The sequence below is a fragment of the Macrobrachium rosenbergii genome, chromosome 15 (genome assembly GCF_040412425.1).
Source record: "Macrobrachium rosenbergii isolate ZJJX-2024 chromosome 15, ASM4041242v1, whole genome shotgun sequence".
In the NCBI taxonomy this organism is placed as follows: domain Eukaryota; kingdom Metazoa; phylum Arthropoda; class Malacostraca; order Decapoda; family Palaemonidae; genus Macrobrachium; species Macrobrachium rosenbergii.
In genome coordinates, this window is record NC_089755.1 from 56,472,189 (window position 1) to 56,495,707 (window position 23,519).

The window sequence follows — 23,519 nt, forward strand, 5'->3', positions numbered from 1 at the left end:
ACCAAGAGATAAAAGCAAAAACATTCATCTAATAATTTTCAAATTACGAGAACCACTGTTCACAACACATCTAAACGGACTGTTCTCAGCAAAAGAATGTTTTCCGTTAAAACATCCTTCTGCTCGCACCAGCCCTTGTCCCTGGAACAGTCCGCAACACGATACGTCAGTACCTGTACGGCACAAGTGCGCAACGAGAGACAAAAAGAAGGGAGGCAGAATTAGACTCAAAAATACAGACTATAAATATATTTTACATAAATGTAACATGGTCATGATTCTTAACTGACAAAACCCACTTCAGGAAGACCTCCTGAATTTCCGCCAGTCTCCAGACCAAATAGTAGTTTGTACTTACTAACTTCACATTCCAATGTAAGAACGAAGACCAACCATGTCAATTGAAAAATGCAGTCGGTTATTTCCTCTCGCAAGATACAGTAAAATTCTTTTGAATGCGACAAAATTCGAGTTGGTAAAAATAAGGTTTTTGCAGGTTTTCTTAACAAATGACAGCTCAACAACACTTATGGTAGCAGTCTTCTCTTCATGGAAATAAACTTACAATGTAATGACAAGCATGAGAGCATTAAACAAGAATGGAAAACAAATATATTAAAGAGCTTGATAACAAGCCCTTAGTTAAATGATACAAGCATAACTGTCAAAGATATTTGTAAAACTAGTACTGTTTTCACTACACTCACCTACAAGGGAGAAAAAAGAACACAAGAATTAAAACTTGTTAAAAAGTTATAAAATCATACCGACGACACGAAGCAGCCATTCTTCTGTTTACGAGAATAACACTTGCAGTCACTACTAATGCAGCAGCATTTAGCAATTGTTACACGGGGGAGAGTTACTGAATTACTGTAGTCATGTTAACTGAAAGGAAGTTTGGCGGAAAACGTCGAAGTAAAACCACACTATACGAAGACCCGAAACCTGAAGATTACTTTTTGCAATACGGTAATCTGCTATTTGATCAGAATTTCAACCTCTCTACTACTGTGTCTTATCACAAAAGACAAAGTTACCGTCATCTACTTAATTTTTTACAAAGCCAGAAGCTGTCATAATACGAAAGGCAAAAAAAAATATATATCTTGTAGGCAAGCCTTGGTAACATTTTGGCTGAATTTTGTGAAAATTCTTTGACGCCAAACATAAAAAAGTATGACAATGCACAACCACCATCTCGTTAAAATTAAAGAACAAGCAGAAAAATTCCAGTGCTGAATAAATTGTTTAAATATTTTCCCAGAAAAATCAAAAGTGACCAAGCTGCTTAATCACATCAAACAATGATGTACGAGCTGCCTATGTACAAGTGTACAAAATTTAAAGATTCCCACAACCTCCTAAGATTCTGGGCAAGTGAAACTATAGGTTACAATATCAAAAATATAATTTCCGGATGTTTTGAATGTTTCGACCATATTTGCTGAACTCATTGCAATTTTTCCTAGATAATCAACTACTTTATACTTCCTAACACAGGTAAAATCACATAAAATAATTGTTAGCTAAAGGGCACAACCTGTCATTTCGTGTACATACAACGCAGTGTCTTAACCCATCCGAAGTTGCTTCTATCCCTGCTTTGAGATAAAACAGTACTATCCTTTACAAATACAAAACATCAAATTAAAATTAGCATCTAAATAAATTAAGGAACACACATACTTCGTGTTTTAATAAAACTAAGTTTTAGCTGCAATATGGAACACGTACATTATAAATCAATATAATTTAAAACTATGTTAGAAAAAGTTTACAAAAAACATTAGGAAATTGCAATTAAAAAATAACTCCTCAATTCTTTTTTCAATTTTGTGGTATCACAAACACTGGGCAAATTATATTCCAGAAATTTCCTTAAACCTATATCATAAGTTGACACACAACTAATTATGTCACAAAAGTTTAATAACATACAAAATTGATATATGAAAAACGCTTGTAGATTTCCTTTATAATAGCTTCCTAAAAGTAAATAAAAACGGCATGTTTGTTTAGCAAATACAAACACTAGGCTAAATTGGAATTTAACAAATACTTGCTGTCTTGCAGATACAAACAAAAGCTTCTCATTTGACAATTTCTCAGTAGAGCATATCCTAAATTTTAATCCTATTCCACGTTGTAATTCCAAAACTAATTCACCTAGATAGCGTACTATCATTAGAAGCAAAGATCTACAGACCTTATTATGGTAACTAGGTTCTTCCTCGTTTATAATCTTATTAGATGTATACACCTGTAGAAATGTGGGAGTTCTTTGGTACCTAAGTAATATCAATAAAACATATCTACCTTTACTTACATCAAAACAGTCACTGTTTAACACTAATAAACAACACTGAACGGCTATAAGAATTCCGAGGAGGTTACACATGAAAAGTTCAAAGAGACCTAGGAAACACATCAAGACATCACTCAAGCACTCTGACTCGCCGCACGCTTCGGAGCGCGGGATCGCGAGAGAGTAAAAATAAATCAGATGTTGTCGACAAAAACAAACCTTACCGCCCTGGCCCATTCCAGCAACCATGACGTCCCCAGTGAGGCGACGACGACGGGCAGCGGCAACATAGTAAGGTTTGTACCCTGTGGATCAGTGGAATCTATATTGCTTGCCCGGTTTAAGGTGTACATATGTCTTCTTCATATCGGTGGCTTCTTCCTTCTTGATCTCGGTGTACCTCTCGCCCTTGAGACTCACAACCTTGTTGTCGCGGTAGCGGATCATCTTCTTGCCTTCCTGAAAGGCGTCGGAAAACAAGACGGAGCTCAATAAAACACCCGAAAGTACGGGAGTCGAACATCCATAATCACTATTACCATACTCAAGAACTTCAGTTTCATAGAGCAGAGTTGACAATGTAAGAGTTTGGGTTAATGTACATGCAAAAAAGTCTGCAGTACGGTACATTCGTTAATACTCAACGTAAGTGCAATATTGAGCCCCATTTATAACCCAACAACACACCATGATGTTATCATATACTAAATATAGTGATGAAGTCCAAATTTCTTATGGACCACACTTATGCTAGGCTACATTACATATCAAAATATTACGCCACAATTGACACACCTAATTGTCACTATAAGCTTTTGCTTATACGGTAAAATGGTACGATAGGCTGTAACCTTAGATGTATACTGTATATATATATATATATATATATATATATATATATATATATGCACTTGAAAATCAAAGTGGCAATAACAAATAGAAATGAACAATGAATCTTGAAGAAACGCGCTTTTTAATACTGCTTACATTTATGCTAAATAACGAGCTAAAATTAGTTAGCATAACAGCTACCAAATGAGTACTGAAAGTAACAGAGTATCATATATGTCTATCTGAAATGTTATATTATATAAGATGTTGTGAATAAATCATTATATTTCAACTGTGTTTGCAATACCCTTTCACAGTTATATTCTCTAAAAAATAACTGTTGTATATTGTAGGAAAGGGAAGGCAGCAGCAAACTTACTGAAGATCCTGTGGCTGAAGTACATGTTTACAATCAAAAGGAAATTTTAAGCTGAGCCAACTGTACCTTAAAACGTTGTTAATCCTCCCTATTAATATTATCTTGAATGTCAAAACTACCAGAAGCAAAATGAAATTCAACAATTTAAGGAAAATATTCACCCCACAACATAAATACGCTTGATTTTGCTATACGATGAGAAAGTTCACACTCACTGACAAAACACTAAACGTGGCAAAAGAATTTCATTTCCTTGTTTGAATTTCCTATACCTGCACAGACAGTGAGGAGATCTTAACACTTTTACTTCACTACACTTAATATATGACAAACTACACTGGCACTTACCCACTTGGGAGCTACTGGTCGGTGTTCCCTCGCGTCGTCGTCGTGATCCACAAAACCATAACGATTCAGGATGGAACTTCTCACCTCTTTGTCGTCAACTTGATTCTTGTTGCCCTTGGCACCGGGCATGAGCTGTACCAGAAAATAAAAATGATTTTCACTGAACTGATAGAAATCTGTCAAGCTGATAAAAGTTGCAAGACCTGATATCGTTAGGGAACATAAAAAATGGTACAGGGACTGACACAGTTTTCCTCACGATAAAACAATGATCATGTAGCAGCCCAGCTGTTCTTTTGACAGAGAAGAGAGATTTAAGTAAACTAATGAAAATTATCACGGTGAAGAGAAAAAAAGCAACTTTACACCACCATACAATACAAAGTCACAGCTGAAGAAGCTGAACATGTGGAAAGTGATAGAGAGGAAATGGGTGAAGGTAAACGTAGACTGAAAGCTAAGCATCTGGGACTGAAGGCAAGTTGCACAAAGCCTTACTGAAGCTTACTTTGTGCTGCATGAGGGCAGACTGTAGGTTGTACATCCTTCATGATTTTCCTTTTCATTTTGTTGTCCAAACTCTTACATCTAAGTGAGAGACAGACCTTTCGTGCTAACCTTGTGACTGTCTTGATACCAATAAACAGTAAGTATACATGTAACCACAACATTTTCAAATGACAAAGAACGTATACTTCTCCACAGGCCATAATAGTATTTACCAGTGCTGTAACTGTACTTGTTTCCCACTGGTTATATGAAGACAAGAAAAACACTTCAGTGATTTTGACCCAACAATATACATACCCATGCTTCCCACATACACGACTAAAACAGCCTCAAAAAGGATTAGAGGCAACTGAAAAATGTCATTAACAAAATGTAAGGAAGCATCACTTTCAAATAAAAATCCAGTCAATGCCTCTATTTCGTCAAGTTGAAATCTGCAACGAAAGCAAGCCAAAATCAACTACGCTTCAATTAAACTCCAACAAATGGTAAAACCTGAAGCTTACTTTGGCATTGGTGGATCTAATGGAAATTCCCTGCTCCTGTCGCTGCAGAATGAGGGTCGTGGCATGTTCTAAATCGCCGCCGCAACTTGCAAGGCAGTGCTGCACTTCCAGGTTGCAAGTCCCGGGAAACATTTCTAGCAATGTGGCGAGGCCCTCCGAGTACTCATCTTGCTGCAATAATCAATTAAAAAACGTCAGTTTGGAAATGTGACAATTATCAAGTCCCTCTGGTGAATATTGTACAGCTGTACACCTACAAGAAACAGTCTAGATATTCGTTTTAAATGCAACTTAGCATGGCACTGAAATGGCAGGCGATTAGTTAACATACCTCAAATCATACCCAAGCATCTGTAAGACCATTACAAAAACAATAAAATCATTTTAGCCATTTACCGAACTGTACAATAAAAGTAAAATCATGGATTAAAAGAGCCCTGTGCCAAAAACCAGTAATGAATACACACTGCAGGCTACCAGCTGAACCTGCGTGGAGTAGAGCCTTCCCTAAAATACATTATACCACAGGATATACTCTTCAAACACTTACCTCATCGCCATTTGTGCTGCTGTGCTCTTCCGACCCACTGGACGTCTCTGACAGCTTCTGTGACCTTTCACTGGTCTCACTCACAGACTGAGAGTTATGATGTTTACGGGTCTCCACGGGGAAGGAGGAGATAAGGGAGTCAAGGGTCATGTCCTTGGAAGTCTTGGCTGAAAACCACAGTTATCATATGAAAGCTGAGAACGTCTGTTAAATGACAGAATCCTTGGAAAGGGCACAAGTTTTAGTTCACTTTGAAAGCTTTACTCCACAAAAATGCAGACAAAATCACACACAATTATCAAGTCAGGAATGATTATTCTAGTATATAGAGCTTTCCAGGTTTCAGTAAAGATTCATCTTCTCTGGAGGGAACTGAAAGCACGGGCGCAAGGTTTGAAATCCAAAGCATTGTCAGAACACCCAAAATCAAACTGACCTTTATTTTTCTCCTCGTTTATGCCGTGTACCATGCCGATAACCCAGGCCGTGACAGCGTCTTCTGGTATAGCATCGAAATCTGGGACGTACGCCGTGATGACATCTTTCATTCCAGCAGAGTCCACCTCTTCCTCGTCCGTAGCCACTTCCTCTAGCACCCCACTAACATAACTGACTACAATATCATCAATGCCACTGAAATATAAATTCATCTCTCAGTAAGGCAATCTCGATAACGAATAACAACCAGGGCATGCAAGGGAAGGGAAAAATATGCTGTATCTGAAACAGAATGAGATGCTAGTCTATGCTGCACAAGACTGGTGCATAAAACCAAGTGTTCAAGAGACAATTGAAACGCAGCAAAACAGGAAAGGGTAAACTATAATAGAGTTTATTTGCGAAATCTGGATTAGTTAGGAAACAAAATCAAAATAAAAGGCTTTGATAACAAAAAAAAAAAAAGGGGGGGGCACTGAGTTTGCTTGCACACTGATTGTAAATTATGCGATAAACAAGAACTTAGTGTGAGCATTAGGAAAAAAAAAAAATAACATAAAAACATGCAAACCTATAAGTGGCTGTCTAATCGTATGAAGGATGAAATTCAACCATTAGGACAGCTTTACTTATATAAGACAGTGAACCTTATCAGTGTGTGAATTTATCACTTCTTAAGATGCAGAGTAATCTACTTGATCATCAATCACGAGCAGCCCGTGATAACTGCCGCTGAAGGCAGTATACAGTATGTTTCCCTGACTTCATAGAATTCATAGATTAGCCATAAACTTTCACAAAACTGAATGGCATCTTAACCTAACCTTCAGCTAAAAGTCTAATGAACATCAAAACTGTAAATGAATAATTATTTCAGGTACATGTGGACAGGCTTGTAAAAAGTGGAAAATCCTAAGCCTCTATCGTTTCAACTCGAGAAGTGTTCCGAGCAACACAACGTACGACACCAACTCACCTGGCGTCTGCATTCGGCACGTGTTCATGCAGGAGATTTTCCAAACCAGTGCGAACGACATCAGCATCAGCACTCATGGTGAAGAAAATGGAGATTCTGAAATTAAGAGCCCATGATTAGGTTTATCTGCTCTCATAATACCACAATAAAGGGGTCTTTCCTACACATAGAGCTTACTATTACAATGCATTTTATATGTAAGTTCGGTCATAATACATCGGGTACTAAATGGTGTTGCTGTACTATACTGTATTTAAAAAGTTTTAAGGATTCTTTTCTTAGTATATTCCACCTAGGATATGAAGCAAACTTCTAGTGACTTTCTCCCTGGGAATGAAGAACAATGTTTTAAACACGGCTTATGATAATTTCAGCACAGTCACGGACGACACAGGGCTGGTGGTCCTTCCTGACATGAAAGAAGGCAATTTCTTACCAAGGGCGGCATTCTTTTTTTGGCCACTGTACCATTCATCTTTTACAAGAGTTTATAATCACACAAGACCACATCACGGGTAACAAGGGAGGCTGAGCTTGAGGCTACCAACCATTCCTTGTCAAATGTCAAGCGATGCTGAAACTTACAACAGAGCCTCGTCTGTTTGATCAAAGGGACCAAAGAGGAAACTGGGGAAGTTTGTGTCAATTCAGACCTCCAAGAGTACGGGTGCGTTCCAGCATAACTGCAATCCATTCCAGACCAAATAACATATTGTCCTTTATCTTAACATCACAAATGAGACTCAACAATAAAATAAACTGTTGCTATCAAAGGCAGTTTCCCTATCTACCATAACTGAAGGAAAGGAAAGGAATATAAAATTTAGGCCACAGGCTAAGCCCTGTGACCTATGAGGTCATTCTGTGCTGGAAAAACTGAGAGTAAAGGAAGTTTTCAAGGTGGAACATGAGGAAAACCTCGAAGTTGCACCATGAAACAATTATTTGGGGAGGGTAGAAGTAAGACGGTGGAAAGTAAGACGGAAGAAAGATAATTGGAACAGAGGTTCAGTAAAAGGAATAAAAAGGAGTTGCAGCTATGGGCCAAAGAGATGCTGCAGAGAACCTTAAGCAATGCCTACAGTGCACCTCTCTTGGCACTACCCCTCTATGGGGCAATGTATTATAATATACAGGAATAACTACACCAGTAACACATATGCAATAAAAATTAAACTCATCTAATTTTGTTTTATATATACTATACTGCATTCTAGACAATGGGAGCGTTCCCACATCATACCAAGAATGAACCTCATGCAAATAATAAAATTGGAAAATAGTAACAAATGTTCAGGCATAGCCCCAAACTGAAAGATTCTTTCCTACACACGATCTTCGGGTGAATTATCTGTACTCACTGCTAGCTGTTTGTTTAGCAACACAGGCTATTTCACTATTTCCAGCAGCTGTTAGATTAGATCCAAACTGTTAAGAAGTGTATTCTGGCAGTTGTAAAACAACCAGACAACTGGATGGGTGGGGTTAACAATTTCAACCCAATTCAAACTGCTAGTTACAAACATTCACACCACCCTGATAAGGCTATTAACATTCACAGCACCCTGATAAGGGAATAGCCATGACAACCTTTACCCGTCACGTAGCTTGATGTCCAAGGAATGTTAACATTCACTTTATGTATTACCTTTTCCTGATCTTGATAAACAGGGCAGTTTGAGACTGGCAGTGTGAGATACAGATTAGTACAGTCTAGTTTCTACAAAACTTAAAGGTGATATCGAAGCAGTCACAAGACTGTATGCCTAAACTAACCCATTACCGCTAGAATACTGCAGCTGGCCTACTTTTAGTGAACACATCCTTCTATCAGTGGTATTCCGTAACTGACAGGGATCTGAACAACTTCGAAATCAAAATGGACACATGAAATTCATTTTGACTCAGAAACAAAAACCTCACAAACCGGCTACCCCGTGCTGGTGAAGAAACCAAAACCGTGACTGCAGCGGTAAACCTGGCAAGCTCGACATTTGAATTAACTGTATGGTAGGCCTCGACAAGCCTAGAATGAAATGTATGGTAGGCACTGACAAGCTTAGCTTCCTAAAACCTTGGTCAAACCCTAAGCCCCTGATGAAGGACACCAGACAATCTTAAAGCAGGCTAGAATACAATCCGTACTGTATCGTCTCTTACCGCCAGATTGCTGGCTATCCAATGTCTTGCCTACTCGTAGGCTACGTCGCAATACAGAGAGATGACATGACCAGCGTAAATAACCATGGGAGCAACTGCAGAAAATATAATGAAAAAATATCCAAAGAGCATTTTTTTTGGCATCATGCAAATGAAATCACATCAGGAACTGTAGTTTTATCGGTATTTGGCGTTGTCTCATTGTTCTGCATCCTATTAAACTAAGAAATATGACAAATTCATACTGTCAGGCGGGCCTACTTAACCTAGGATACCCCAGTGGGGTACAAGACAGTCTCTTCAAGGATTGTCAACACGACATAATCTTTTAAGCTTGGGGGGTTTGCCCAGATTGGCCTAACACCATATTTAACCGTTTCTGCTTGACAATAACACCTTTCAAATAAATCAGATAATAAAATATTTACAATAATAAACATTCGGGGCCCACTAGGATAAATTTGGTAGGCTACATTACCCTAAATGGTCAACAGCTCTGATACACCCAGATAATTTTAAGACAACCAAAGCCACTTCATTTTAAACAGTACGAGAGATAAAAAAAACAATTAATAAACCACACATTAAACCACAAAGACGTATACAGACTCACTTCTGGTTTGGTTAAAAAATAAAACGAAAAAAAAAAAAAATTTGCCATCCTTATGACAACAACAGACGAGCAGAATCAGAAATGCAAGTCACATTACGGCCTTTTAGAGCCGGGAAAAAACGCCCTACGTCCCCGAAATTGGGCTGGAAAGGACCCCCACGCCCGCCTCCACTTTTCCGAAGGGCCAGGGGGTCGCGAACGACGAAACAAACCGCTGAAAAAGGGCGTCACTTACGAGGGAGAATCCTGATGAGGGACGGAGCGACGACACCGCTCGATGGGTCACAGACAGACGATGTTTTGTTGTATAGACGACTGAATCCGGGTCTCTCTCTCTCTCTCTCTCTCTCTCTCTCTCTCTCTCTCTCTCTCTCTCTCTCTCTCTCTCTCTCTCTCTCTCTCTCTCTCTCTCCTTCTCCTTCCTTCCTTTCTTTCTTTATGGAAGCAAACTACTACTATTACGAGTAACTTATTACCATCAATACGATATTATAAGAGGGGAAGAGTATAGATGCCTGAATCGGCTCTTCCTCCTCCCCTACCCAATGTTTACGAATTTTGACGTTTCTAAATTCTCCCATCATGCAGCTATTTAATTCATTGTTATCATTTATGAAGCATAAGGAAATTGAAGGGTTTCATTTTATATTTTTCCACATAAATCTCCATGGAACTCACGATTAACGAGAGAAATGAAGATTTAATATATCCATTGCCTACCGTGGCTATTGGCATAAGGTGATTTGGGTAGCTAGGTGAAATTTAAACTTCCCGGTAGTAAATATATGTTTTTATTCACGATAACTTTAGTATGTCATCGTCAAAATCAATCCAAATAACTTATTACGTGGCTAAAAGAGCACATCGAAATAGTCTACATGGTCTAAGCTAAACTAGTAACGTAGTTCCTCCTTGTATGATACATTACGACAACGTGACGAAATGATTTCATTCCTGTTCTATCCTTGTATAAAATTCCTCAAGGGTGTGAATTTTAAGCGAATGAGATTAAATGATTAGATAAACATGCAGAAAAACAGTGATTGCTACATTCGAGAAGAGAACGGTTTGACACACACACACACACACATATATGTACACATAAAATCACTCCTCTCTCTCTCTCTCTCTCTCTCTCTCTCTCTCTCTCTCTCTCTCTCTCTCTCTCTCTCTCTCTCTCTCTCTCTCTCTTTACATATTTTTATTTCAATTTCCTTGTTCTTCCCATAATATAATAATAATAATAATAATAATAATAATAATAATAATAATAATAATAATAATAAATAATAATAATAATAATAATAATAATAGCCTCGAATGTGCAAGAGGTAAATCACCCACAATAATCGTAAATATAAACAGAGGAACAATTACTGATAAAAATTAGTGATAAATATGGTTTACTTTTCCATTTCTTTACAAACAAAATGTAAAATACCTCCACTGAAGGATTTCACTATACTGGACCCTTGTTGCTCATCATATGCAACATATTTCTTCCCTGAAAAGGTACTAGGTCTATCCAACAACAGTTAGCTGTGCCCATTTCAAAATTCAGTTAGTCACTAATAATAATTATTTTTTTTATCAAATACCCGCAAGGAGAATGAAACAACGACCTCAAGTCGCCTTGGAAAACTGCTCCCTATTCCAAGATCCTTGGTAGACTGCAGACCTTTTTTTTTTTTTTTTTTTTGAGACGACTGTAAACATTGTATGTGTTAAACATCAGTGTAGCTTTTAGTGAAAGATGGAGGTATGAGTATTTTTTTTATTAATTAAACTCGACAAAGTCTTTTGCAGTGATGCTAGCCTTAAAGGTGACAATGGGCCAAAATTTATTTTGATTTTTGTTGCCTCAGATGGTGAAAATTAGTACACGGTTGGTGCATTGTCCAAGGGTTTGTGAAAATGGTTTGATGACTTGAACCGTTTTGTAACTGGATGTCCTTTGTGTTAGTAGTGCTGGTTAGAGTGTTATATTTGTTTATAATTACTTATCAATTTATATGTGGGGAAAACTGGTGCAAACATAATTAGCGTCAGTTTAGCAATGTTTATATCTGTAATTCATAACGACAGTTAGGTATGCCCTGAATAGACAATGTAAATATGCAAATATATTGGCAAATGTGCACATATTCTCGATACTTCAACATATGACACGCCAAACCTGTGTTCTGTTAAATATCAACAATGCGATTTTTAAAGCACTTTATTTTGGCTCGTATTTTGCTCCAGTTTAAAATTACTGGCGCTAGACTTACTGGTTTAAGTGCCATTTCTTGTGTTTTTAAAATTCGAACTTCATTTCATTTGTAATTTGTTAAAAAGGTTCGTATTTTTTTCACAGCATTCGTCTGATTCCCTCGGAAAATCTTAATTCTACTTCTTGCAAAAATATTTACAACTCCGGTTCCGTTTTAGCCTAGCGGAATCCTAACACCTGCCCTCCACCGGGTAGTTCATGTTTTAAATAAATGCTAGCGTTGTACGTTGACAAATTATATCTAAGTGCTCTAGGGAAAAAAGAACAGTCTTTCCTTTTACGTAAAATCGCCCATTCAGTTCATCTAACCGTTTCTACAATGCGGTGAGGTTGGTTCGAGAAAAACCAAGAGTTTTGGTCTAATCTCGATATTTTAAATGTGCTATCCAGTTATCTCTCCCGGAGCGTCCCTGGTTAAATTCTTCTTCGGTATTGCGAATTTATCACCTTCATTTTCAAAGCGTCCCTTTTTTTTATTCTGATTAAAACCACAGAGCAGGCACGAGAGAAAGCTAATTAGGCCTACCATCCATGAGGACAACGAGCCTGTTAAGAAATGTAAGCCGTCCCCCCTCAGCGGACAAGAAAATCGCGCTGGGTTAAAAGTTTCAACGAAACAAAGGAACAATGATATAAAATCCACCATGACAAAGAAGGCAGGAAGGTTTAGCATCAGCCTAAACATCGCCAAAACCACGAAGAAGAAGAAGAAGAAGGAGCAGAGCGAGGGAGACACCATCTACCTTCGATCGAAAAAGATCGCGAAGAGATTAAGTTCCGGGTGTTCGCTGCTGCCAAAGCGCCGCAAACAAGCCGCTACTAAAAAGCAAGACGTGTCTTTTGATAAACACGTCCTTCAAGTGCCAAGTTAGTTGATTCCTACGTACATTACGAACATTTTAACCTTTCTCTAAAATAAATCACTGTGAATTTCATTTATTTAAAAAATATACCTCAGAGAGCTCCGGAATCAAAAAAGGCTTGTAGGCCTAATGCTGACATCTTTTTGCGCTCTTAAAAATTCATGAAGATATATAAAATCTCGTAGACTAGCTTCCTACGTTACGAAGATTTTAAGTTTAATGAAAAATAAATTATTGCGAATTTAATTTTAAAAACTGAGCTCAATGACCTGAAAAATAACGATTGCTTAAAGGCCTAATGCTGAGATCTACTGTATTTTGTACTTAAATGATTCAATAAAATCTATCAATTCTCTTAGACTAATGCCGTCCGCAAGATACGACAAAAAATTCGGGAAAAATATAAATTCTAGTCGACTAATACTTCTGTCGTCCACAGGATACGACCCTTTAAGAAAAAGTACGACAGCCTGGAAGGGTAAAACCCCATTTCTGGCACGGGAGTACGAGGAGGTAAGCATTTTTCGAAAGTATTTTGCGATTGGCTTCAAGTTTGGCCGTTGAGGCTCGTTAAACTCTCTCTCTCTCTCTCTCTCTCTCTCTCTCTCTCTCTCTCTGTGTGTGTGTGTGTGTGTGTGTGTGTGTGTGTGTCTTAATCAGGTTGTTGACAAATTATCTTCTCAGATAAGCGGTGGTGCATTTTCTTTATCAAGATGATCTCGTATTCATTCCCTCTTTTATTATTATTATTATTATTATTATTATTATTATTATTATTATTATTATTATTATTATTATTGAATAATTTAGACTTTAAATTAAACTACCACGAAACGTAACCTATTCGAGACAAAATCACAGAGTAAAGTCTATTGAAACTAGTCCCAGTGGAACACGATTTGTACACCGCGCAAACCAGTAGGCCTATACAATAGTAAAATTAAAATCCAATGGTAAGCAAAAAAGAAACCCAGTCATTAAAAAAAAAAAAGGTATGAGAGGCCACGATAACTTCTCGACATTTAATAGAATTCTATTGAGTCTTTTGTATCGAGATAAGAACAATCTTAGCGTAGAATTGATAATCGTGGCGGCAACAGGAACAAAGTCAAAATGAGCAATGAGATAACGAGGTACTTGAACGAGATAACGAGTCGGATAACTGTGGGGAACTGTGGGAAATTTATTCAGGAGAGAGAGAGAGAGAGAGAGAGAGAGAGAGAGAGAGAGAGAGAGAAAGTCATTCAGGATAAGCACTGGAGTCAGGATTAGTACTGAAGAAGACTATTCTGTGCTAGAGAGAGAGAGAGAGAGAGAGAGAGAGAGAGAGAGAGAGAGAGTTTTACACCGTATTTAGTATATATGTCGCAATTCCTCCTAGCTTTTAAATGATCTTGATTTGTCTTATATCAATAGATTCCTTTGATTAAAGACGTAGGCCTAAGACTCAGACCTGACCTTCCAGGACGTGATGAGGTACCTCCTGGAGGTCGAGAGGCGTCGACACCTCATGACGAGGAACTACCTCGCCAACCATCCCTCCGTCACCCAGAGGACCCGGGCAATGCTCATCGATTGGCTGATACGGGTCCAGGTGAGAGAGAGAGAGAGAGAGAGAGAGAGAGAGAGAGAGAGAGAGAGAGAGAGAGAGAGAGAGAGAGAGAGTAGCGAGGGCGCTCCTCTTAAAGTAGAAATACCTTCGGGAGGAAATTGCTTTCATTTGTGGCGAGAAGATTCCGTAGGGTTTATTTTGGCGTCTATTTACGGTGTGCGATTTCCGTATGGTTTTGTTTCAGTGGGAATTGCAGTTGTTTTAAGTTTCTCCACAGATTTTCATTTATTTTCATAATTTGTATTAAATAAGTATCACTGACAGCCTTTTTTCATCAGGGAAATTTTTATATTGTCAGGAAGCCGTCGTAATGGCGTACATCAAATGGACTTTTAAGAGTATCTAGCCAGGCCTTCAAGTTGATATTTAAACTTAAGCAAACATCAAGGAATGACATTAACCAATAAGCAGCATTCATAATATATTTTACTTCCTCTAAACCGAGATTCGAACTCGTACTTCAAACGACTAACAAAATGCTCGACAGGAAACGTGTTCTACGGCCGAGTTGAAACCACATTCCTGTACCTTCGTCTTACCTGGATACAGCTATTCTTCGTGTGCATGTTTACGGTTGGGTCACCACCAGACTATTTAGGGGTGGTTCACGCTGTAGGGATTCTGCAGAATGTATGGTCTATCTTCTGCACGAATTTCAGGATGAATTTAGGCCTAGACGTCTAATTATCATACAAAAACCTCCTCCTGATCGTGAGCAATGTTAATATCAAAACATAGCGGAAATTATACGCTAGGCCTAAGTGTTGAAGACCTGCTGGGGAATTGTTATAGACACCAGGCCTAAGCGTTGTAAACCTGCTATCATTCGATGTATCTGCTGGGGAGTGGGGAGGGGGATGGGTCAAAGTATCTAAATTATAGCTATATTTTTTGCATCTTCAAGGCAAGAGCTAGTACTAGTTATTAACAGGAAGTAGGGAAGATTGAAAAGCAACAGTAAGTAGTCTCAGATATTTCTGACACGAAGAGCGAAAGCTCCAGGTTTAGCAGATAAAAATCTTTAGCCTTCCTTAATCAAAGCAGAAACTCAGTGTCTAAGGAAAAAAAATGAATGAACTGACATAAACAACCAAATTCTCTCGCTCTATCTTTCGACAACCGGCTGCATGTAGCCTAAAATTGCGTGGCTGGCACCCTAAAAGAAATGAGGCTCCCTGATGTTGAGCGGTTCCGTTACATGTAGAACCACTACATTCTTCAACAATTCATCCCCCCATGTCTGCGGTCCACGGAACAGTTTCCTTAATGTTACTTGTCATCAGCCACTTGCTGCCTGAAGTTCAAGGTCCAACAAATACAACTTGTTCTAGAGTTCTGTACTATAAGCCTAAGCTTCTAAGATGCTTATATCTCACACAAATGATTGCAGTGGCTTCTTAATATCGAAAATAAATCCTGCCCTGCAACCCAAGCTGGGAGTTGCCTTCAAAAGAATAAAAAAAAAATAAGGATCCCTACTCACCCACCCTCCATCAAGTGAACCCGGTTGTCGCATCACCAGAAACCGGCTTATCACCTCAGCCAACAACAAAAGCAGACGCCTTCCTCTGCATAACCATGCAAGACGTGCTTTGCAAGACTTAAGTTGCTTGCATGCAGTAGAATTTCAATATGCGTCCTTGGAGTTGAAAAATACAACAGTTAATGATCAGAGATAAGTGTGATATAAAATTCAACCTGTTATTTGTTTTTATCCACAGATAAGAGCTCCGGAATACTTAACTTTATTGTCAGTTGTTCAGAACTTAAAAATATTATTTGTAATGCGTATTGAATACCTATCCTTTACATAATGCATTCTTCATTCCCTCTTATCTTCAGAGTTACATGGAGCTGTCTCAAGAGACCCTATACCAAAGCATTAACTTGATAGACCGAGTGCTGGGGGTCAGCGATATGCCGGCGGAAAAGGTGCAACTTCTCTCGATCACCGCCTTCTTTATCGTGGCCAAACTCGAAGAGAAGGAACCACTTGAGGTGGGTGTTCTATCTGTCTGTCTGTCAGCTGTCGAAGATATTGTCAGTTGTCGAAGATACTGTCATTTGTCGAAGACACTGTCAGCAGTTGTCTCAAGTTAACGTCAGTTGTCTCAGAGGCTGTCGATTGCCTGAGTTCAGATACTGTCATTGTCGAAGACACAGTCACTCGCCGAAGTCTTTGCCAGGTGTCTCAGAGATCGTCAATTATCGAAAGTACTGTCAGTTGTCACAGACAGTGGCAGTTGTCAAAAACACTGTCAGTTGTCGATGGTACTGCCAGTTGTCACATACAATGGCAGTTGCTGATCAAGGAACCCCTTAATGGAGCCTTTGTCCCTTGTTGCAAAAAGTGGCTAACAGTTGCTGTAGATAAATCTTACCAACCACTGCAATAACACCACAGAATACACAGTAAAACTTTGTAATTCTGATTTAGCTGAATAAGTTTCACAGCAACATTTTCTAATTTTTTTAGGCCACAGACCTTCTGGGACTGACCCTAGACACCTATACACTGCAAGAGTTCCTCTCAATGGAAAGAGAAGTTCTGACCACCGTAAGCTTCAACTTGATCACAGCGGACCCGTCGATATTTTTAGAATATTTTGCCTATTTAACCTGTAATTACGACGATAAAATGGTAGGTCATAATGACGCTTTATTATATGCATTTTACATAATATTATAAATCAAAATCTCAAGCATATTATTCCAGACACTTTGGTTCGCTGGCTTAGGCCTATACATCTCCTGCAGGTGCTGGATTGCGCCAACTACCTGATGGAGACGGTGCTGGTGGAGGCATGGCCTCTGGAAACCCTGCCATCTCTCTTGGCCGCAGCGGCTCTGTTCGGTTCTCTGAGAATTATCCACGGCGCCATGGCAAGCATGGCTCTTAGCACGCTGATGCCACCCTTCTTCAGGTTTCTGGTTCCATTACTTACTCGTAATTTGCACTGGTCTAATATGATTCCTGTTGAGCAGTGAGACTATATTAGATCTAGCTAACCAATAAGTAATTAGGCTGTGTAGGCTTAGTCTATTATGTGTTTCAGCCTAATTGCAATATAAAATTCAACTCGTTTATTTATATATAATCTATATAATTGACCTTTTTGCTATGTAGGTGACCTAAATTATCACCTTTCTATGGTTCACGTGAACTAAAATTAATCAGTCTTTAGCTTTTATGAACTAATGTATCTTTTTTTTTTTTCAACAGTTTAGACGACTCATCTGTAATCTCTACCAGTTTGCGCATGCTCGAAGCCTTAGCTAATCGGAAGCATTCTCCATTTCAGGTGATTTAGTCAATTTTTCTTCCTCTTCTTCTTCTTAAGTTAAGGGATGAATCTAGAAAGAAATCTAGAATCTATCGTCTATAATGAATGTTGTTTTTTATGCGTTTAAGCCACCCGCAAGTGATCTATATGAAGCCTTTTGAGCACATTTTTATTCTGACTTTCGTCTATCAATACACGAAGAACAATCTAATTATTATTAGCTCCTTTAATATAAGTTTTTGATTTTCAAATTACAGGTTTTGATAACAGAGTCGTTAGCGTAATTATTGGTAACGTTTTCAAAATGCAGATGTGAATTGTCATCAATTCCTTTAATATAATTTTACAAAGTTTTTCAAATTACTGACGTTAATCACTCTTAATTCTCATAATGTACTTTTAATAATGTTTTTACATTGTACCCTCCCCCCCCTACGGCCCAGGGCGCCTCGGAAAAATACGAGAGCAAGTCACGCCACAGCGAACTGTCCCTCCTCCCGAAGCTGCAACCTGACGAGGTGCTCGTTATCATAGACCAAGTCAGGGCGACCCTGATCTCCCTCAGGGACGCTAATATCATCATCAGAGATCATCGTCATTATCATCATCATCATCATCATCTCGTGAACGATGGCGACAGCGAGGAACCAGATGATGAAACTGAACTGCGTGACGTCACAGACCACGAAGAAGTCATGACTTGAAAAGGATGTAGAGGGTTTCTGTGACGTCATGGTTTGCAGAAGTGTCCCACGAAAGGAAGCTCGCTCCAGTGAGCTATTTTTGTAAGTGTGGTACTAAAAGCGGAACCGAAAAAGACCTTATTTTATATTTTAATCTAAAGACAGTATTGATTGTGATAATTAAAGTATTTAAGATAGGAATCATCTTACTTAAACTTACAGTAAACCTTAGGAATCTGCGTTGATTGGAGATACGTCATGATAAGGGCACATGTTCTAAATGCAAAGTAGACTAGATTGCTTCAGTAGTCTAACTTAAAGATTTTCTCGAAGGAGCAACAAACTATACTAGCATTAGACCAACTTATATGACAATAAGACTAGCAATTCATAATTTAAACTCATTTATCTATTAACTAATAATTCATCTGATACCCCCAAAATTACGACTGAGTACCCAAGCAGACAAAGCTGCTTGTGTAAGGTTTGACATTTAAAAGCCCTCAGTTTAAGAAAGCATTTAAATTTCACACCAGCCAGCTGATATTTATCTTTAAAAAAAGGCTTTGATGCTGTTACAGAGTGCAGTGCCCTCAAAGACAGAGCAGCCGTTAAAAAAAAAAGCTGAAATTGCTCCAACAAAGGGGTGGTGTGGAGGGCACTGGGAAGAGTAAGTGGTTTTTTCTTAAGAGGCGAATAGGAACAATCGGCCCTATGAGATCGAGGGCGTTAGCATCCTGACTCATGCATTTGCCAGGGGAAAAAAAAGGCTTTAAGTAACTGGGGTCCCTACTTCCCAACGGCACCTCCCTTCTCCCCCCGCCCAGCAGAAGGCCGCCAACCCTTCCTCGGAAGGGAATTGCTGTTGCTAAGCAGTGTCGGTCTAGCAAAAATGGTGCTTTTTCTTTTGTATATATGCCATGTGCTCTTGGATAATGCTAATAATAATTCATCGTGGATAATGGTGATAATGATTCATCTTTCAAGTGTATAAAGTTAGTTATTGACATTTGCTGTTTTATCATCGTGTTGAAGACTGTGACGTCTCTAAAATTTAAAACTTGAGACTAATTTTTCTGCTATTTCGAAGAGATGGAAGAACCCCTCGACTGGCCATTTTATTCTCTCTCTCTCTCTCTCTCTCTCTCTCTCTCTCTCTCTCTCTCTCTCTCTCTCTCTCTCTCTCTCTCGCAAATTATTCCTCGTCATATGAGCGTATATGGCACAGAGGATGCGTTCAATTATAGTCAACCCTCTCTCCCCTGCGACCCACGATAAACGCCACCATATCAACCATAATTTATGGCGGAAGAATCGAATTCGCCCACTGAAGAACATTTGTTATGTTAACGAAGACTCCAGAGTTCTGTATCGCCATCCTGGCGACGGTTACCACATATTTTAAAAAGAATCGCTACAAGAATTACTTTGGATGGTCGTGTTTGCGCTGTCAAAGAACGCATTTTCTCTCTCTTCATTTGTGCGATTTCAAGCTGATAATGAATTTTTTTTAAGGAGAAACTCGAATAAAACGTTATCTGGAGTGCTCTTCTATAGATTAGAAGCTGCTTCTGAAAAATGGAGTTTGTCGTAGTCTTATGCTAGTACTAGGACCCACCTAGTTACCGAGAGCTAGTAGGCCTATATGTAAGTCACATGCAAATACTTTATTTCAATGGACAAAGTAACATCGTAATGACCATTTCCAAGAGATCATTGACCTTCAGCACTGCAACGCATTCCCCTGCTTGTCTTTTGTCTTTATCTCCCGCGAGATAAGATAAGCCGATGATTATGTGATAGTTCTTGAAAGAAAATCATATTCGAATGTTGTGAACAATGAATTCCTTGCTAGGGAATTTAAAAAAATAAGCTTTTGCTCGTAAAAATTACTGTTATTCATCATTTGTCATTTATATTTAAATTAGAAAGTTGTGAGGACAAGTTATCTAGTTTTTAAAAATGGTTTATTCCACCCCTAGGGAAGAAGAGCTTTCAGTGCACCTTAGGCATTACTGAACGCCTCTATAGCTGCACCCACTTTTTAGCCTTTTTCTTTAACCTCTCCTCACACTAAATCATAAATCGATGTTATTTTAAACAGTGAATTTTGAATTTTAAAGATGGTTTCCGTCAACTAAACTAGACTAGTCAGGTTCTGTTGTAAGTTTCCATGACGCTTCGTATTTTTACGAGCCATTTGTGAGTCCTGCGTCATCTCTGCCTTTGAATATTGGTATCGGTTTTGGCTAAACTGGTACACCGGTTCATGTGAAGATGGTGTGTGCATATGTGTGCGCGTTTACAAGCAAGCACTTCTTGCTCACGCACAAACTCTTTCCTCCGTCAGAAGCAAAGTTCTTCCTCTGGCAGAATCCGCTTAGCTCGCTGCCTCAATCCGTGTCACGCCATTAATAAACTTGATTAATGCTGTGTTACGCCATTGCCCCTCCCCCATCTCCCAGAATCCTAGCCCCCGCCCCCACACTCCTCCATCCATTACCGCTCACGTGCAGTCTGCGTTTCTTGTCTCCCATAGCTCTAATGTAGCCTATCCTTTCTTGCTTTGCTAGCTCTCTGGCCTAAGTGTAGCCCTTTGCCCCTTGCACTAGAGAGCCAGAGTTTGTTGTAATATCGGTAATTATCTGTTGCCAGGATTAGGGAGATAAAGTATCAGAAGACCGGTTGTTTTTTCTTGCGTTGCTCAGTGTCAGTTTTTTCTCTTTTTTTTTGCGGAAGCACTGATTCACACATCTCGATGTGTTGGGTGTATTTGAGCAGTAGAAATGCAGTTCTACGTATAAATAATTGAGAGAGAGAGAGAGAGAGAGAGAGAGAGAGAGAGAGAGAGAGAAGGCTAAGTGCTGACCACGATTTTTACCAAAACGACTTCCTTGATATTCTATATCTGCTCTCTCTCTCTCTCTCTCTCTCTCTCTCTCTCTCTCTCTCTCTCTCTCTCTCATGAGCGTTCTTGCAATTGCTTAACCTTGAGGCTCTTTCCCTTCCCCCACCCTACCAAGAGCCCCACGAATAACACCCCCTACCCTAGCCCCGTAATTATCTTCTTGGCTGTCAGGCTTCAAACCAAGTAACATAGCGGCGGCCAAAATTCAAGAATCTCATTATTATTGTTTCTCATTATTACTGTTGGCCAGCGAAAGCACATTTCTAAGCAGAGATAAAATGCACTCTTCTCTTATTTCCCCATTATTTCTTCTTCTTCTTCTTCTCCTCCTCGATACAACTGCTCTTGTTAACGGAAATATAGGTCTAGAAAACAGGACTGAACATTCCGCCGGTTGCGTCCATGTACATATTTGTTTCCTTACGATGTTCATAGGCGAGTTTCTACCGACATGCATGACGCCACATAGATGTAGGCTAATAGGTGCTATTGATTATACCAGACCAAAGTCCGTAGCGTTATGCTTCGATGGTTGAATTAATCTTAACTCATTTTAAAAGCTCTTGAGAAGCACCTACTACTTGATTAGCCCGGTGGCTTTGGGTTTTGTCTCTTGCGCCTAACTCTTAAGGTTCGTCTTTAGTTTTCTGTAAAGGAAAACTATTGGGATGGCTTTGTCTGTTCGTCCGCGCTTTTTTCTGTCAGCAAGTTCTTTGTCCTCCCTCAGATCTTGAAACCTATTGAGGCTAGAAAACTGCAAACTGGTTTGTTGATCATCCACCCTCCAATCATCAAATATACCAGATTGCAGCCTTCTAGCTTTGGTAGCCTTTATCTTATTTAAGGTTAAAGTTAGCCATGGTCGTGCGTCTGCCAACGCTATAGGACAGGCCACCACCGGGCCGTGGCTCATTTTTTACTTGTTTTATTGTATTCCTTATAATTAGCCTCCTCTTTTGCCCTGGCATGGAGCTGGTATGAGAGTCGTGCCAACTTATTCTAGGCCAACCCAGAAAGAGCACTGGAAATTCTAGGCCTACATCTGGCAGAGAATTACCTATAAAAAAGATAAGTCTCGTTGAGCTTGAATAAGAAAAATCCTTTTACTGATCACAAGAATACCACGGGGTCCTTCCCCCCTTATTTTATCTTCGAGGGTAGAACATTTTCTCTTTATCCTTGCGGTTTTTTTTTTATTCTGTCTGAAACCATCTCAACATAATTCAGCGACTGACTGATGCATTGACAAGGAAGGTTAGTGGATTGTGTTACAGTTTCGCTCGCAAAACTGACAGACGGATGCTCCCAAATTAATGGGTCCTGAAATCGGTATTCTCCTCAGCTTTCGAGATGCATAAGCTTATTTAGGAGATCAGCAAAACAAAATGGCAACGTCTTGTTGCCAACGTATTGGCTTAGTATTTCTGTACGAAGGAATTAAACTAGATGCATGTGTCGGTCGTTCTTCGAAACGGTTTAAGCAAGCTGGCGAATATAAGTGGCAGTCAAGAACAAAAGAGTGAATATATCGCCTTATTGTGAGACTTCCAAGAACGCTTGCAACATTATTCCTCAACAAGATGTTTATCTCTCTCTCTCTCTCTCTCTCTCTCTCTCTCTCTCTCTCTCTCTCTCTCTCTATTTTATAGGCACGTGTACCCCTTAGCATTTATCACAACGCAGTTGCTCGAGTGTCTGTTGCTGTCACAGTCCGCCCACTTATCAGTACAGTACAGCCACAGGGACCCGGAAAAATTTTTATCACTATTTGCATGCCCTTCTTGGGTAGATAGAAAGATTAAAGAGACAGTCTCTCTCTCTCTCTCTCTCTCTCTCTCTCTCTCTCTCTCTCTCTCTCTCTCTCTCTCTCTCTCTTTTATAGGCATTTATTTATCACAACGCAGTTGCTCGAGTGTCTGTTGCTGTCACAGTCCGCCCACTTATCAGTACAGTACAGCCACGGGGACCCAGAAAAATTTTTATCACTATTTGCATGCCCTTCTTGGGTAGACAGAAAGATTAAAGAGGCAGTCTCTCTCTCTCTCTCTCTCTCTCTCTCTCTCTCTCTCTCTCTCTCTCTCTCTCTCTGACATAAGTTAATTGCTGCTGTAGCAATTGATGTTATAACATCCATCCACTCTTGCAGTACAGTAATACAGTAATTAATGTTTTTATCGATGTTAATGATGGTGATATCTAGTCAGTGGTAGTAATGACATGTATTTTGAACATTTAGAAGAACTTAATACAGAATTTAAGCCACAACATTCCTTTCCTT

The 23,519-nt window shown here is 39.2% G+C and overlaps 2 protein-coding genes across 5 annotated transcripts; one reads left to right on the top strand and one right to left on the bottom strand.

Moving 5' to 3' along the window:
• Positions 1-234: 234 nt before the first annotated feature.
• On the bottom strand, positions 235-15,963 carry LOC136846772 (CUE domain-containing protein 2-A). Of its 3 annotated transcripts, none has more exons than XM_067117999.1 (7): positions 15,850-15,963; positions 6,847-6,942; positions 5,869-6,065; positions 5,433-5,599; positions 4,883-5,053; positions 3,867-3,998; positions 235-2,767 (listed from the first exon to the last, which is right to left on the bottom strand). In XM_067117999.1, the coding sequence occupies exons 1-7, from the start codon at positions 15,858-15,860 to the stop codon at positions 2,621-2,623; spliced, it is 921 nt and encodes a 306-aa protein (XP_066974100.1). In that variant the 5' UTR covers positions 15,861-15,963; the 3' UTR covers positions 235-2,620. The 3 variants fall into 3 exon arrangements, with proteins under 3 accessions (XP_066974100.1, XP_066974101.1, XP_066974102.1); XM_067118000.1 differs by lacking the exon at positions 15,850-15,963 and adding an exon at positions 9,855-10,104; XM_067118001.1 differs by lacking the exon at positions 15,850-15,963 and adding an exon at positions 9,620-9,861.
• On the top strand, positions 11,305-18,530 carry LOC136846768 (G2/mitotic-specific cyclin-B-like). Of its 2 annotated transcripts, XM_067117991.1 has the most exons (9): positions 11,305-11,378; positions 12,386-12,758; positions 13,194-13,267; positions 14,220-14,348; positions 16,209-16,364; positions 16,843-17,007; positions 17,124-17,290; positions 17,590-17,668; positions 18,094-18,530. In XM_067117991.1, exons 1-9 carry the CDS (start codon positions 11,373-11,375, stop codon positions 18,352-18,354), a joined length of 1,410 nt encoding a protein of 469 aa, XP_066974092.1. In that variant the 5' UTR covers positions 11,305-11,372; the 3' UTR covers positions 18,355-18,530. The 2 variants fall into 2 exon arrangements, with proteins under 2 accessions (XP_066974092.1, XP_066974093.1); XM_067117992.1 differs by lacking the exon at positions 14,220-14,348.
• The last annotated feature ends 4,989 nt before the right edge of the window (positions 18,531-23,519 follow it).

Coding starts and splice junctions, on each gene's coding strand:
- LOC136846772 (XM_067117999.1), bottom strand. Junction 5,600..5,868: donor AAACGAGGAGAAAAATAAAG/GTCAGTTTGATT, acceptor TGTGGTTTTCAG/CCAAGACTTCCAAGGACATG. Junction 3,999..4,882: donor TTAGATCCACCAATGCCAAA/GTAAGCTTCAGG, acceptor TTTCTGGTACAG/CTCATGCCCGGTGCCAAGGG.
- LOC136846768 (XM_067117991.1), top strand. Junction 12,759..13,193: donor ACACGTCCTTCAAGTGCCAA/GTTAGTTGATTC, acceptor TGTCGTCCACAG/GATACGACCCTTTAAGAAAA. Junction 17,669..18,093: donor GGAAGCATTCTCCATTTCAG/GTGATTTAGTCA, acceptor CCTACGGCCCAG/GGCGCCTCGGAAAAATACGA.